Source organism: Plecotus auritus, assembly GCF_963455305.1.
Source record: "Plecotus auritus genome assembly, chromosome: 3".
NCBI classification, from domain to species: domain Eukaryota; kingdom Metazoa; phylum Chordata; class Mammalia; order Chiroptera; family Vespertilionidae; genus Plecotus; species Plecotus auritus.
This window is the reverse complement of record NC_137772.1, coordinates 205,709,753-205,725,621: the sequence shown is the minus strand read 5'-3', so window position 1 is coordinate 205,725,621 and position 15,869 is coordinate 205,709,753. Positions and strand designations below refer to the sequence as shown.

The 15,869-nt window shown below is 54.5% G+C and overlaps 1 protein-coding gene across 2 annotated transcripts; it reads left to right on the top strand.

The window, feature by feature from the left end:
* Nucleotides 1-2,647: 2,647 nt before the first annotated feature.
* ATN1 (atrophin 1) lies at nucleotides 2,648-15,110 on the top strand. Of its 2 annotated transcripts, XM_080661792.1 has the most exons (10): nucleotides 2,648-2,911; nucleotides 7,681-7,874; nucleotides 8,021-8,158; nucleotides 8,312-8,425; nucleotides 9,028-11,033; nucleotides 11,238-11,460; nucleotides 11,981-12,677; nucleotides 13,744-13,887; nucleotides 14,210-14,390; nucleotides 14,563-15,110. In XM_080661792.1, exons 2-10 carry the CDS (start codon nucleotides 7,848-7,850, stop codon nucleotides 14,594-14,596), a joined length of 3,564 nt encoding a protein of 1,187 aa, XP_080517918.1. In that variant the 5' UTR covers nucleotides 2,648-2,911; nucleotides 7,681-7,847; the 3' UTR covers nucleotides 14,597-15,110. The 2 variants fall into 2 exon arrangements, with proteins under 2 accessions (XP_080517918.1, XP_080517919.1); XM_080661793.1 differs by lacking the exon at nucleotides 2,648-2,911 and having other exon boundaries at nucleotides 7,710-7,874; nucleotides 9,031-11,033.
* The last annotated feature ends 759 nt before the right edge of the window (nucleotides 15,111-15,869 follow it).

The following is a 15,869-nucleotide window of genomic DNA, read 5'->3' as shown; positions in this document are numbered from 1 at the left end:
ACCAGTGGGTCCTGGGGGGCTGGGGCCTGAGAGGGAGCTGGGGTGAGGGATGGTGGTGGTGGTGGTGTGTGTGTGATGCTCCCTGAAGCTGAATTGTCAGCCTGGCCCTCAGGTAGAGGAGGATTTGGAGGGTAGAGGCCCTGGCTTTTCTTCTGACTCTCCCCCATCTTCTGTTCCTACCTATGCTTAAGTTTTTCTTTTAGGCTTAGATGTGTCACCATCCTAATTCACCCCTTAGTGGTTAAAAAACGAGAGAGAACTCAGCCTGGAAGGGAATTGGAAAAGGCCTCGGCCAAGATCCAGTGGGAGACTAAACTGAGAAGTGCAGAGAGAGAGAGGAAATGCAATAGGGAGGGGGATAAGGGGGGGGGGGAGGAGTCTTGGAGCAAAGTTGGGAGGTGGGGAGGAGCAGGAGCTATTCTAGGGTACTGGGGGGGGGGCAGGCGGTTTGGGGGGGGGTTGGCCTTGGCTCTTGAAGGCCCTGAGGAATAAGGAAGGTAGGCATAGGGTGGTAAAGTATCAATCAATTTAAGAGACAAAAGAGTGGTGTGATTCTTTCCTAGGCCAAGGAAACCTCTTGTTCAGGGTCCCCAGTGCTTTAGAATCCAGTTGGAGCTTTTGGGTATTCCTAGAACTTGGCTGAGCCTGGCCCAAGGAAATATGAGGCAAAATCTACTGAGTTGATACAGAGCCAACCTCCTTCCCAGAAGGCTGGCGGGATCCTGCCATTCAGGGCCCACCCTTGGCCTCTAGCTGTCCTGGCCTCACACATCCCCTACCCCCACCCCAAATCTGGAGAGCTGTAGAGGGCTTCCAATCCAGACTCCAGCCCCAGCTCTTCCTGTTTCCCAGCCTGCCTCCCTCCCATTCTCTGGCAATCTCAGCTGCCAAAATCCAACCAGTGTCTTGGTGTCCTTTGTCCTGGGAGATGTTGCTGCTTGGTGTGGGGCAGGGAGCCAGCCCAGAAGAAGACACTGGTGGTGGACTGCTGGGGGTGCTGCAGGCGTCAAGGCTGAAGACTGGGAATGGCTGGCAGACTGGCAGTGTCGGAGGCTGCCCCTCCTGAGAACAGTGTGGGAGAAGAAAGAGCCTCCGGCCTGTGGTGGGGGTTGTCTCCACATGAGAATGATTGGGATTAGGGAACCGGGGCATCTAGGGATTTGGCTCATTTTTGAGACTAATCCCTACCCCATCCCTTTCCTGGGGCCCAAAGTAACAGTGATGACTTCAAAGGAGACACCACTGGACAGAGAGCCTGAGGATGGTGGCCCACGCCTATGAGTTAATCTCTTCCCTACACCAGAGCCTGCCCTCCCCATTTCTATCATTTCCTTCTCCTTTCCCTTCCACTCTCTTGTCTTCTGCATCACTGACCTTCCCTCTTCCACACCGCCACCAAAGGCCTTGTTTATCTTACACATCCTTCCAATCTTCACCCCCTCCGCACCCACTCCATTCTATCTACCTTGTCTTGCCAATCAAAATCCTCAGCTCTCTTGGAAACCCTCCACCCCCAGAACCCAGCCATCCCTGTCTTCCACCCTCCTTTCCCACCCAGAACCCCAGCACCCCCAGAAAATGCGCCTGGCCCCACCTCTGTCACCTCTAAGATTTCTCATGCATTCCTTTCTCCAAGCTGACATCTCTGAACTTGTCTCTCTCTTCATCACCCCCAAATTCTTGTTTCCTATTCTTCTGCCAACACCAGTCACCCCCAAACTCTGCTCTCTTCCAGAAACCCCATCCTCCAACATGTCTCCATTTTTTCAATTTCTTCCCCACCTTATGACCCCAAACTTCCATCCCATTCTCTCATAATTGCCTCCCCAGCCTTCCCCCTACATGTCTGCCACAGACGCCATCTCCCCAAGCTTCTTTCTTCTTGTCACACACTCACTGCCCCGAAAGCCCCCATGCAGCTCCAGCTTTCCAATCTCACCCTATTACCCCACTCCCTGCCTCACTACCTCCCACCCCACCTCTGCCACAAACCCCTTTGCCCCCAAACTTCTGTCTTTCGCAAATCTACCCTAACAACCCACAGCCCCTCCCTACCTAGCCCTCTCCGGTGCCAAGGCCCGCAGGCTCCCCACATTCCGCCTAGGCGAACCCCTCCCCGCACCCTGGGCCCCTTCGGCCTCGGTCTGGGCCAACTCGCTCGGCGCCTCCCCCTCCGATCCCCTCCCTCCCCCTCGCCGCTCGCTGGCGCTCCCTCCCTCCCTTCCTCCCTCCCTCGCGTCTCCCTCCTGGCCCCTTTCTCCCGATTCCTCCGCGCTCCCTCCTTCTCCCTCTTCCTCCCTTCTCCCATCCCCCTCTCCGAGCTCCCTCCCTCCGCCGGCCGCTTTCCTGTGCGAGTCGCCGGACGCGCCGCCCAGCTCGCCCGCAGCCCGGCGTCGGGCCGGGGCGAGGGGCCAGGACCTATCTCGGGGGCCCGCCGGCCTGGGGAGGGTCAGGAGGGGTCGAGGGAGACGGCCGCCCGGGAAGGGGCGGGGGCCGCGGGCGGAGGCCTCCTCGGGGCCGGGGACGGCGCGAGTGCGGACGGCGCGGGCGGCGGGCAAGGCGGCGGCGCGTAGCCGCGCGGAGGGCCGGCCGGGCGGCGGGGGCGAGCGGCGAGGTGGGGGCGGGCGGCGCGGCGGGCGTTCCGGGCGGCGGGGGAGGCGGCGGCTCGGGAAGGGACTGAGCGAGAGCCGGTCGGGGTTAGCTCCGGGGGGAGAGCGGTCGGCCTGGTTGGGGTGAAGAGGGGGATGGGGGCCGCCCTCCAAGAGGGTCGGGGCCGCCGCCGCCGTCGTCGCGGCGGCGACTGAAGCGGGAAGAGGAGAGGGGGGCGGGGGAGCGGCCGCCGCCGCCCCCCGTAGGCGCCGGAGCCCCGAATCCTGCTCGGAACCAGCCAGCCGTCCCGAGCTACAGCCAGGTAAGATCTGCCGCCACCGGGCCCCGGGCACGCCCGGGTTCGGGCCACGGCTCCCCACCCCACCCCTCCCCCACCCCTCCCCGTCCCCCTCCCGCCGCCGCCTCCATTTGTTATTTTCCCGATCGGGTCCCCCCACTGCGGGCACTGCCTGGCCTGAGGCTGGGGGGTCGGAGTGGGGTCGGCCCCCGAGGAGGGAACGGGGCCAAGGTACTCGGAGGATCGGGCAGGTGGGGGGTGGGAGGGTCTCAGGAGGAGGACCCCGGACCAAAAGAGGAACCGAGGTGGCGGGGCGGGGATGGGGGGGGGGTGAGGGATGCCCGTGAGGGGGCTTTGGGGCGAAGGCAAAAAGGAATGGAGAGATGGCAGCGAGGTGGGGCATAAGATCTCCAGGAAAAGCCCCAGAGGCCCAGAACCGGGTTTCGGAGCCCGGGTGGGGTGGTAGGTATGCAGGGGGAGTGGGAAATGGGGAAGGGGTGTGGTAGGGGGAAAGAGAGGGATTGTAGCTGTTGAGGGAGGAGAATGGAACCTGGGGAAAGGCCAAGGAGGGGTACACCTTTGAGAAGCCCCCCCCCCCCCCCAGGTGTTCCTAGGTGGAATTGGAAAGGCAATGCCTTTGTGATTCAGTTTTCTTTCCCCTATGTCAGGTCACCTCTGTCCCCCCCCCCCCCCTTTTTTTTTTCTCCCAATTTCAGACATAGTTACTTCTTGGCGAGGAGCACGTTGGGGTCCAGTAGTGTGGGTCACCCTAAAACTAATGGAGAGAGGAATACTGACGGAAGAGTTAGGGAGAAAGGGTTTCTGGGAGCATGGAAACAGAAGAGAATTGGGACATCTTGTAGGCACTTCAGACAAGTTGTCCCCTCCACCTTCAAATCCCCAGAGCATTCCACTGCCCCTCTAGCTGTGGTTTCCTGGGTGGGTGGGGTGTCTTCATTACTATTTGAGCTCAAGGATTTCCCTTTGTGCATGGGCTTATTTTTACTGGGGTAGGACTCTTAAGCTCTCTTCCCTGAGGGTAATGGAAAAGTAGGAGTTGCTTTGGCAACTGGAGGGGGGTGGCTGGTAGATGGACCCCTGAGATGGACTCTTGAGGGGCAGGTTCTGTCATTGGGATGTCCAGTAGGTGGGGGTTCAGCATGTTGAGTGGACCTCAGCCTTTGGCTATGTCCTTGGGACTGTTGTCTGGTTTTGGAGAATGTTTCTAGTGTTGCTGGTGGGTAGGCTTTCCTTCCATCTTGACAGTCATGGTGTTTCTCCAAGTCCCTCCCTGTAGGCATGGTGGGAGCATGGAAATGCTCTGTTCATTATACCATCTTTTGGTAGTTTTTTCTGACCCTCTCTCATTTTTAGGAACTTTTTGTATACAGTAGTCTTTTTGCTTCTTCGAACTGATATTCTTCCATTTTCTTAAGCTTGAGTCTTCCTCCCCAATCAATCTTTTCCTTTTTTGACACAGTGACCCTTTTCCTCAGCTAACCTTTGACCTATTTCTCCCATCTTATAGGAATGGCTGGGCTTTCCACGCCCATCTCAGGTTCAGGGTGGCCCAGGGGAGAGGGCTGTGGAACAGCCTGGTGGGGTGGAAATACTCTATAACTGGAGCCCTAGGCCTGGGCCTAGTCCTGGCTGTACTTCTGTGACCTTGGACAAGTCACTTCTGTTTCTTTGAGCCTCGGCTTCATTGTCAGGTGAAGGGGTTGTATAGATGAGATGATTTCTGAGGCCCCTTTGACAATCCTGGAATCTCTGAAGGCTTAAGCCAGTGCATTGTTACCTGCTGGTCTGGGCTGCTTTGTTATCTAGGTGTCACTTTGGACTGGTTTGTTAGTCTGGTAGATCTGGAATGATGATGGGGGCTGGAATTCAAGCCCTTCCCGAAAACCCTTGTACCTCTATTGTATTCCCTCTGACATCCTTCTCGTATTTCTCCCTTAATTTCTTTTTCTGTTTTTACTTAGAGACTCTTTCCCTATTTCTCACTTTTCCACTTCCCCAATCTGGTCTTTATCATTTTCCTTTTGCAGTGAAGCAATGACGGTGAATGAGCTGTGTGTTGCCAGACACATAGTAGGTGCTCTGTGAATGTTAGTTACAGTGACTGGCTAGTAGGGCAAGATAGAGTGTAGCTTAGTTTGCTGGTGTTAAAACATGCCCCTGGTTTAGACACATAAATACAACCTTAATTTCTCTCTCCCCGCCCCTCCCTCCCCCAGGATTACCTACCTTTTAATGACTGCTTTTCTTCAAAGCTACTCATTGCTTATTTTATCAGATTTCAGCTGATTTTATTTTTTAAAAATATATTTTTATTGTTTTCAGAGAGGAAGGGGGAGAGAGAGAGAGAAATATCAATGATGAGAGAGAATCATTGATCAGCTGCCTCTTGCATGTCCCACACTGGGGATTGAGCTCACAACCCGGGTATATGCCCTTGACTGGAATCGAATCCAGGACCCTTCAGGCTAACACTATCCATTGAGCCACACCAGCCAGGGCAGATTTTAAACGTTGAAGTATGGGGAGGGGCACACTAGGATTGCTCAGGTACATTCCTGTATTTCTGTGACATTTTGGATGCCCTAGCTCTGACTGATTTGGTAAGCAGGTTTGGTACTGGGAAGGAGAGAGAGGCTCTTCTCTAGAGGGGCTTGCAAAGACATACCTGTCACAAATAGTCATCATAGTCCTTGTTGTGTGCTTCTGTTAAGATTGTTTTCCCCTTTTGATATTTGGCTTTTATTTGGACTTCTTGGGTTGACAGTATTTTAAAAATCAGTCTACACAACAAAAATATGCTAATAGTTATAGTTGAAGACAAGTGGCTGGTTTATTGGACAGAGCATCCGTTGTAAGTTCAGAAGACCTGGGGCTTTGGTCCATCTATTTTTCACTCAAGTAAATTCTTATTAAGTTTTCTGGAAAGGTTAGGCTCACCCCTCACTACCTGCCTCAGTATGGTTCATTGGAGGTGAGTGAGAAGTAATTACTTTGTATTCCTTGGGGAAAATACGATCTAGAAGGTGGAAATGCCATTTACCTTAGCGAAGCTTCCTAACTCAGAACACACAGGTAAGCTTATTCTGTTCCCACTGAGGCCAGCAACACTTCCACCCAAGAAGACCTACAAAGTTAGTGCGTTTATTTATTTATTTTTAAAATATATTCTATTGATTTCAGAGAAGAAGAGAGAGGGGAGAGAGATAGAAACATCAATGTTGAGAGAGAATCATCGACTGGCTGCCTCCTGCACGCCCCACACTGGGGGATCGAACCCGCAACCCAGACATGTGCCCTTGGCCGGAATCGAACCCGGGACCCTTCAGTTCGCAGGCCAACGTTCTATCCACTGAGCCAAACAAGCTAGGGCAAAGTTAGTGGGTTTAGAGGTCAAGAACAGAACACCCATATATACATGACATCAGTGGGGGATATAGAAAGGAAGAAAACAGTAGCAAGGTAATATTTTTGCTCTCAAAAGATCATATGGTTGGTAGTATGGAAAGACATGACACTTAGCAGGGCAGGAAGTACAAAGCAATGCAAATGAAAATAGCTGACTGTATAGATAGATATAGATATATAGATATAGGTAGGGTGTGAGGAGGTGTATGTTCCCATCTAAGCCAAGTGAGAGGATAGGCTCACAAATTTGTATTGGGTACTCACTGATTTCATTGGTAAAGCGAAAGTCCTGCCTTTTCCTCTAGCCTTTGGGAACCCAAGCACTAGAGAAGGGGGTCTTTATGAGGCTCTCAAAAATGAAATTCTGCACTTTGGGGCTACGTAGATTTTGTCTTGGGATTGGTAGGGTTGCATTCTTTTGCATTGTAGAATGGGACAATCTTTTCCTACCCACTCTGATGTGAAAAAAAGACTATTTTCAGATCTCTGGGGCTGATCTAGGTCTTCTGAGGATTATCTCAACCAACTTCTGATGAGAATAAAGTATAGAAGAAAGAACCTGGGCTTTGGAGTCAGGGAGAGGTGGGCTTGATTTTGGTGCTGTCACTGGTTCCTCACTGTATGTTCATCACATGAAGTTGGCAAGTCAGAATCACAAATCTTTGAGCCTGTTTCCTCACTTATGTAATGGGAATAAGAAGAACACATACTTTTCAGGGTTGGTTATAAATATTGTGTATGTGAGGGCTTGACATAAGAAGGTGCTCAATAAATAAGTTAATACTTTAGCTATGTTTCTTGATGTTCTTTTGTAAGGCTCTGTGGAGTTTGTGTGTGCACAAATATTTCCTAGGGGTCATGAAGGATAAAATAGTGTCATCTGAATTGGGGCTCATAGATACATCTGAGTTTTATTGCCTTCCCCAGAGATGAAAGAGATGATATTGTATTTCACTTATAGAGAGCTGGATAGACTATGGGGCAAACCAGCCATGTATTGTGGGGCCTGTACTTAAAAATTTTTTTTTCAAAGTATATCTTTATTGATTTCAGAGAGGAAGGGAGAAGGAGAGAGAGAGAAACATCCAATGATGAGAGTGAATCATTGATCAGTTGCCTTCTGCATGCTCCCTACTGGGGGTTGAGCCTGCAACCCCGGGCATGTGCCCTTGACTGGAATCGAACCTGGGGCCCTTCAGTCCTCAGGCTGATGCTCTATCCACTGAGCCATACCAGCTAGGGCGGGCCTGTACTTCTTGACTGAAAGGCCTAGGACTAGGGCACTTGCTGTTCCTTGACAAGCACAAGGGTAACCCCCTCAGACTCTATTCCCCGATTTGGACATTTTGATGGTCTTTTTCTAACAGGCTTCACTGAAAACAGATCCTGCAAGTTCCAGGTGCCTACACTGGAAACTTGGAGATCCTGCTTCCTGCTTCCCAGGCCACAGTTGTGGGGAACTTGGGGTGAAGCAGAGAAGTTTCTGTATTCAGCTGCCCAGGCAGAGGAGAATGGGGTCTCCACAGCCTGAAGAATGAAGACACGACAGAATAAAGACTCAGTGAGTGACAGCTTAAATGAGGGACATGAAAGATTAGGGGCAGGGAAGCTAGGGGGATGGCCTGGAGAGAGAGAATTGCAGTAAGGCACATCTTGAAGTTAGATGTAGTGTAAAAAAAAAACTTTGTTTCCTTTCTTCTCCTTCAGATGTCAATGAGGAGTGGACGGAAGAAAGAGGCCCCTGGGCCCCGGGAAGAATTGAGATCGAGGGGCCGGGCCTCCCCTGGAGGGGTCAGCACGTCCAGCAGTGATGGCAAAGCTGAGAAGTCTAGGCAGACAGCCAAGGTATTCTGTATTGAGGTCCTCCCACAGGTGGCCCAGGCACTGGAGCTAAGGATGTATGTGTGTGTGTGTTGTGGGGGAACTTCCTCTCTGGCAGAGGGTAACGGTGGAGGTCTGGGAGGTATAAGACAGGAATTTTCTCTTTCTCGCTAACAGAAGGCACGAGTAGAGGAAGCCTCCACCCCAAAGGTCAGCAAGCAGGGCCGGAGTGAGGAGATCTCAGAGAGTGAAAGTGAGGAGACCAATGCACCAAAGAAGACCAAAACGGAGGTAGGAGACACTTGCAGGCATCCTGACCCAGCTTCTGCCTGTTCTTTCCCCCACACTTGCTTTCATTCAGGATTCCCACTCTAATCTCACCTGGGATTATGAGAAAAGCGGAGGAGTCTAGCCTTCCCTTTTCTAGGTCCTGATTTTCAGGAAGGAGGAGGAGGTTAAGGGTGAGAAGTCTTAGAGGAAGGAACAGATAAATCATAAGAAAAATGCAGAAGTGGACCTTTTAAGAACCAAGGGTTTCTGGGGTGTTAAAGAGGTAAAGGAGTTAAGGGGATGGATATAAGCTGGGGGAAGACAGGGATTTGGGTTCAACTGTGGATAGGAAGAAGGTGCTTGAGATGAGATGGACCCTTGAAGAAGGAATAGGGTTTTACAAGGAGGGGCTGATCTAGGGGCTGCTAGGGAGCAGCTGAGAATGTGGGGAGAGGGTTGGGATCCATAGGTGGTAGGAAAGTGGGCGTGAGTGAGAGTGTTCATCACATCGTGGCCCAATGGTATGCTGTGAGGGGGAAATGATTTTGTGCAAGGGAGGTCCCAAATCTAGGAGAAGCAAGAAAGGAAAGGCAAAGGGGAAAACGGCCCTCCCTTTTCTGCAGCAGGAGCTCCCCCGGCCACAGTCCCCCTCGGATCTGGACAGTTTAGATGGGCGGAGCCTCAATGATGATGGTAGCAGTGACCCGAGGGATATAGACCAGGATAACCGAAGCACGTCTCCCAGCATATACAGTCCTGGAAGCGTGGAGAATGACTCCGACTCGTCTTCTGGCCTGTCCCAGGGCCCAGCCCGCCCCTACCACCCACCTCCACTCTTTCCTCCCTCCCCTCCACCGCCAGACAGCAACCCTCGACAGCCAGAGCCTGGTTTTGAATCCCACCCTTCTGTGACACCCACTGGATATCATGCTCCCATGGAGCCCCCCCAATCTCGAATGTTCCAGGCTCCTCCTGGGGCCCCTCCCCCTCATCCACAGCTCTACCCTGGGGGTGCTGGTGGAGGAGTTTTGTCTGGACCCCCAATGGGTCCCAAGGGGGGAGGGGCTGCCTCTTCAGTGGGGGCCCCTAGTGGCGGTAAGCAGCACCCCCCACCCACCACCCCCATTTCAATGTCGAGCTCTGGGGCTGGTGGTGCTCCCCCAACAAAGCCATCAAATGCTCCAGTGGGTGGTGGAAACCTACCCTCTGCTCCTCCACCAGCCACCTTCCCACATGTGACACCAAACCTGCCTCCCCCACCTGCTTTGAGACCCCTTAACAATGCATCAGCCTCTCCTCCTGGCCTGGGAGCCCAGCCACTACCTGGGCATCTGCCCTCTCCCCATGCCATGGGGCAGGGTATGGGTGGACTTCCTCCTGGCCCAGAAAAGGGCCCCACTCTTGCTCCTTCACCCCACCCTCTACCCCCTGCTTCCTCTTCTGCCCCAGCCCCGCCAATGAGGTATCCTTATTCGTCCTCTAGTAGTAGCTCTGCAGCAGCCTCCTCTTCCAGTTCTTCGTCCTCCTCTGCCTCCCAATACCCAGCTTCCCAGGCGTTGCCCAGTTATCCCCACTCCTTCCCTCCCCCAACAAGCCTCTCTGTCTCTAATCAGCCACCCAAGTACACTCAGCCTTCTCTCCCATCCCAGGCTGTGTGGAGCCAGGGTCCCCCACCACCTCCTCCCTATGGCCGCCTCTTAGCCAACAACAATGCCCATCCAGGCCCCTTCCCTCCTCCTACTGGAGGCCAATCCACTGCCCACCCACCAGCCCCAACACATCACCATCACCACCAGCAACAGCAACAACAGCAGCAGCAGCAGCAACAGCAACAGCAGCAGCAGCATCATGGGAACTCTGGGCCCCCTCCACCCGGAGCATATCCCCACCCCCTGGAGAGCAGTAATTCCCACCATGCGCACCCTTATGCCATGTCTCCCTCCCTGGGCTCTCTGAGGCCCTACCCACCAGGGCCAGCACACCTTCCCCCACCTCACAGCCAGGTGACCTACAGCCAGGCAGGCCCCAGTGGCGCCCCAACCTCTTCCTCCTCTTCCAGTTCCTCTTCCTCCTCTCAAGGGTCCTACCCATGTTCACACCCCTCTCCTTCCCAGGGCCCCCAAGGGGCGCCCTACCCCTTCCCACCGGCGCCTCAGGTCACCACCTCCTCGGCTACACTTTCCACAGTCATTGCCACAGTGGCGTCCTCGCCAGCAGGCTACAAGACGGCCTCCCCACCTGGGGCCCCGCCGTATGGGAAGAGGGCTCCGTCCCCAGGGGCCTACAAGACAGCCACCCCACCGGGATACAAACCAGGGTCACCGCCCTCCTTCCGAACGGGGACCCCACCGGGCTACCGAGGCACCTCGCCGCCCGCAGGCCCGGGGACCTTCAAGCCAGGCTCGCCCACTGTGGGGTCGGGGCCGCTGCCGCCAGCAGGACCCTCGGGCCTGTCTTCCCTGCCACAGCCGGCCGGGCTGGCCTCAGGGCCGCCCCTGAACGCCACGCAGATCAAACAGGAGCCGGCTGAGGAGTATGAGACCCCCGAGAGCCCAGTGCCCGCGGCCCGCAGCCCCTCTCCCCCTCCCAAGGTGGTAGACGTGCCCAGCCATGCCAGTCAGTCAGCCCGGTGAGTGTGGGGCGCCGGCGGGCCTGGGATGGGGAACCGCGGAGGGGTAACGGAGGGAGGGGGCGGGGTCGGGGGGCTGCGTTCACAAGTGCTTTGTAAAGTACTGCGGACCCTCTCCGCCTGCCCAGCCGGTGGGGGCTGACTGGGGCGGAGTCCTCTCGGGCGCTCGCAGGGGCTGACTGCGTGCTGCCTCTGCGCCCCCAGGTTCAACAAACACCTGGACCGCGGCTTTAACTCGTGCGCGCGCAGCGACTTGTACTTCGTGCCCTTGGAGGGCTCCAAGCTGGCCAAGAAGCGGGCCGACCTAGTGGAGAAGGTGCGGCGCGAGGCTGAACAGCGCGCGCGCGAAGAAAAGGAGCGCGAGCGCGAGCGAGAACGCGAGAAGGAGCGCGAGCGCGAGAAAGAACGCGAGCTGGAGCGGAGCGTGGTGAGTGCGTCACGGCGTGCGCCTCCCGCCTTCCGGCGTTCCTAGTGCGCCGCGCAGTCAGGCTCAAGGGGCGGGGGATCACTGCACCACCTCTTGGAGAGGAGGAAGTACTGCAGCCCAGGAAATGGAGCCAAAGGATTCCTGCGAGCGGGATGCCTGGTTTGGGGGTCGGCTCAGGTCAGACTACCTGTGGATTGTAAGAAGAGCTGCTATTCAGGAAAAGTGGGTAGGGAAGTTCCTGGTAGGCTGAGTTCTAATAAGACAAGGTATTTTGGCATTCTGCTGCTGAGATAAACTAGCAGCTCAGGATTGCCCATCTTTTTTATTGCTGATTTTCAGAGAGAGGAAGGAAGAGAGAAACATGGTAGTTTGCTTTCCGCCCATGTCCCAACCCGGGATTGAACCTGCAACCTTTTGGTGGACAGGATGATGCTCCAACCAACTGAGCCACACCAGACAGGGCCTGGCCACCATTTTATAAGGCTGCTCTTCTGACTCCTTTTCTCCCTGTACCCCACAGAAGTTGGCTCAGGAGGGCCGTGCTCCAGTGGAGTGTCCATCTCTCGGCCCAGTGCCCCATCGCCCTCCATTTGAGCCGGGCAGTGCTGTGGCTACAGTGCCCCCCTACCTGGGTCCTGACACTCCAGCCTTGCGCACACTCAGTGAATATGCCCGGCCTCACGTCATGTCTCCTGGCAATCGCAACCATCCATTCTACGTGCCCCTGGGGGCAGTGGACCCGGGACTCCTGGGTTACAATGTTCCAGCCCTGTACAGCAGTGACCCAGCAGCCCGGGAGAGGGAGCGGGAAGCCCGAGAAAGAGACCTCCGTGACCGCCTCAAGCCTGGCTTTGAGGTGAAGCCCAGTGAGCTGGAACCCCTACATGGGGTTCCTGGGCCTGGCCTGGATCCCTTCCCCCGACATGGAGGCCTAGCTCTGCAGCCTGGCCCCCCTGGCCTGCACCCTTTCCCCTTTCATCCGAGTCTGGGTCCCCTGGAGAGAGAACGTCTGGCGCTGGCTGCAGGGCCAGCCCTGCGGCCTGACATGTCCTACGCAGAGCGTCTGGCAGCTGAGAGGCAGCATGCAGAAAGGGTGGCGGCCCTGGGCAATGACCCACTGGCCCGGCTGCAGATGCTCAATGTGACCCCCCATCACCACCAGCACTCCCACATCCACTCTCACCTGCACCTTCACCAGCAGGATGCCATCCATGCAGGTGAGACTCCTACTTCCTTCCTTGGCCTCCCGCCGCGCCCCCCCCCCCCCCCCCCGCAAGTGATTGGGCTCTTCTGTTCCTCAATCCAGGACCTTCCTAGTCTGGCATGAGCTCTCTCTTAAGTGCTTCCCTGATCTTTGCTTCCCTGCCATTCACCAGCCTGTCACCTCATACCCTAGCCTTGCCACAGAGACTATTCCCCACATCCCCACCATCGTCAGTCTAGCATCCTTACCCGGACAAAGCTGGAGCTCTTTGAGAGAGCACTGCTTTTCTACCATTATAGCCCATCAGACCCTCACATACCTGTTTTCTTGCTCCTCTGGATTCAGCTCTTGTGATTTCTTGCCATTTTCTCTCCTCCCAGCTGCAGGTCTTTTGTGTTCCCATCTCTGCCTTTCAGAAAGAGCCTTGTAGCTGTGGTTGTGGGCATCATAGGTGATAATGAGCTTTACTTACTGTCCTTTTACTATATTTCTTTTTAAAAAATATATTTTTATTGATTTCAGAGAAGAAGGGAGGGGGGAGAGAGAAACATCAAAAATGAGAATCATTGATCAGCTGTCTTCTGCACACCCCCTACTGGGGATCGAGCCTATAACCTGGGCATGTGCCCTTGACCGGAATCCAACCTGGGACCCTTCAGTCCGCAGGCCTATGCTCTAGCCACTGAGCCAAAACCGGCTAGGGTTTCACTAGATTTCTTATTGCCCAATCTAACCATACACTCATGTTCATTCCAACCTCCCTTGAGCTTTCTCTCTCTGTGTTAACCTCTGTTCTCTTCCTGTCTCATTTTCTAAACTTTCTATCCTCTTTCATCTCCTCTAAGCAGACTACTTCTCTCTTTCCTTTTCCTCAGACCCCTCTGATAACTATAATCTGTCCATCAGTATGTCCCTGCTCCATTAGCATCCTATACTTGTCCATTGTGCTCCTTATTCCACTCTGGATCTCCCTGTGTTTGATTTTCCATCTCTCTCCCCAGGCTTGGATCCCTTCACTACATGCATGGTTTTCCCCAAACCTGCCTTCTGGTGACACCTTCCTCTTCTTTACCCTCCAGCCTCTGCCTCAGTGCACCCTCTCATTGACCCTCTGGCCTCAGGGTCTCACCTTACCCGGATACCCTACCCAGCTGGGACCCTCCCCAACCCCCTTCTTCCTCACCCTCTGCACGAGAATGAAGTTCTTCGTCACCAGCTCTTTGGTAAGGATGGAGGTTGGGGATAGGGAAGGTCTAATAAGAGAAGAGCAGAAAGGAATTTGGGTGGTGGGATTGGCCTAATTGGGCTTGGGGATGGGTGAGGAAGTGCCCAGAAGAGCTGGGGATGGGAGTAGCTTCACTGAAGAGAGGCATAGGTTTATTGCCAGGCTAAGAAGTTTGAATCCTAACTCTGCCACTGGCATTTTTCAAGACTGCTGTTACCTAACATTTTTAGTCTCAGTTTCCTCTATATGTAAAGTGGTTGGTTGTCTCCTGGCTCAGAGTAGGTCATCAGTCATGTGCCCTGTGCCCTTGCTGCCTACAGCTGCTCCTTACCGGGACCTGCCAGCTTCCCTCTCTGCCCCGATGTCAGCAGCTCACCAGCTGCAGGCCATGCACGCACAGTCCGCCGAGCTGCAGCGCCTGGCGCTGGAGCAGCAGCAGTGGCTGCATGCCCATCACCCACTGCACAGTGTGCCGCTACCTGCCCAGGAGGACTACTACAGGTACTTCTGGGCACCCCTAGGCCAGGAATGAGGAGATGTAAGCCTGGAATGGGGTGTAGGCATGGTACAACTTGGTGTTAGTCTTCTCAGGGAGGGATCCCCTCTTCCATCCTCCTGTGAGAGGGGTCAGGTCAGGTTTGGCCTCAGTCGCATATCTCTGTTCTACTCCTAGTCACCTGAAAAAGGAAAGTGACAAGCCACTGTAAACCTGCAATCAAGAGAACACCCAAGTGTGCATCTGGATCTTGGAAGTCTCCCTCCCGGCCTGCCACCCAGAGCGAGGAGGGGTGCTGCTCAATTGCAGGGCCTCAGCAGCTGGGCAGAGAAAGGGAGGAAGGGACAGATGGGAAACCGAGGCTCCTGTGGTGTGCAGAGGTGGGGAGGTGGCGGGGGTGGGGGCAGAAGCGCACAGTATCTTGGACCAGGTCCCTCTTTTTGTCCCCCTGCTTTCTCCCTCTCCCATGCCTAGCCCCTGTGGACACCCCCCCTCCCCGCCCCGTTGGTGTGATTATTTCATCTGTTAGATGTGGCTGTTTTTGCGTAGCATTGTGTGCCACCCCTGCCTCTACCCAATCCCTGTGTGCGCGCCCCCCCTCTGCAATGTATGCCCCTTGCCCCTGCCCCACATTAATAATTTATATATATAAATATCTATATGATGCTCTTTAAAAACATCCCAACCAAAACCAACCAAACAAAACGTCCTCACAACTCCCCAGGAAGATGGCTGTGACTCCTTATTTGCGGGCTATGGGGGTGGAGGGGGGTGGGAAGTTGTCTGCTCAGTGGGGTCTCCAGAGAGACTCTGGGAAGTTGGAAGGGATGGGCCTTCTGAAGAACTGGGTGGAGGGACCCTGGACAGTTGAAAAGGATACTCCCATCAGGATGCTGGAGGCCTGGGACAGGTACGACTCTGCCAAGGTCAGGTCTAGGAAATACTGACTTCTGAGGGTTTTGTTTTTAAAATACATTTTTAATTTCAGAGGAAGGGAGAGGGAGAGCGAGATAGAAACATCAATGAGAGAAAAATCACTGATTGGCTGCTTCCTGCAAACTCCACCCTCCAACGCCCCATGAGCCTGTAACCCGGCCATGTACTCTCACCGGCTGGCCTGGTTCATAGGTCCACGCTCAACATTGAACCACCACTGCCGCGCTGAGGTGTGACAGCTAGGAGGACCAGTCTGAATCCTTTCTGTAGAATACTTTGAGACATTATGAAGCAGAGGTCCAAGAGCCTTGTTTCAACAGATTAAAGCGATTAGAATCCAGGAGTCTACCCTATGGTTTGAGAAGAGAGTAGGTGACCATTTCAAGCGCCTAGAAGAGAAGTTGGAAGGCGTTACGCTTCAGCATTCCTATACAAGGCCCTGTTAGGAAAGTGCGACAGCTGTTTCAGTTTCAAGCATTTATTGCTGCAAATCACTGTCTCCATTCTTAAAAACTAAAAGGTGTGACTGGCTTCTCTCAGCCAATCAG

Excerpts from the sequence above, each read along its gene's own strand:
- ATN1 (XM_080661792.1), top strand. The coding sequence starts at position 7,848 with ATGAAGACACGACAGAATAAAGACTCA. Across the intron at positions 11,034-11,237 it reads CATGCCAGTCAGTCAGCCCG|GTTCAACAAACACCTGGACC; the intron begins GTGAGTGTGGGG and ends CTGCGCCCCCAG. Across the intron at positions 12,678-13,743 it reads GCAGGATGCCATCCATGCAG|CCTCTGCCTCAGTGCACCCT; the intron begins GTGAGACTCCTA and ends TTTACCCTCCAG.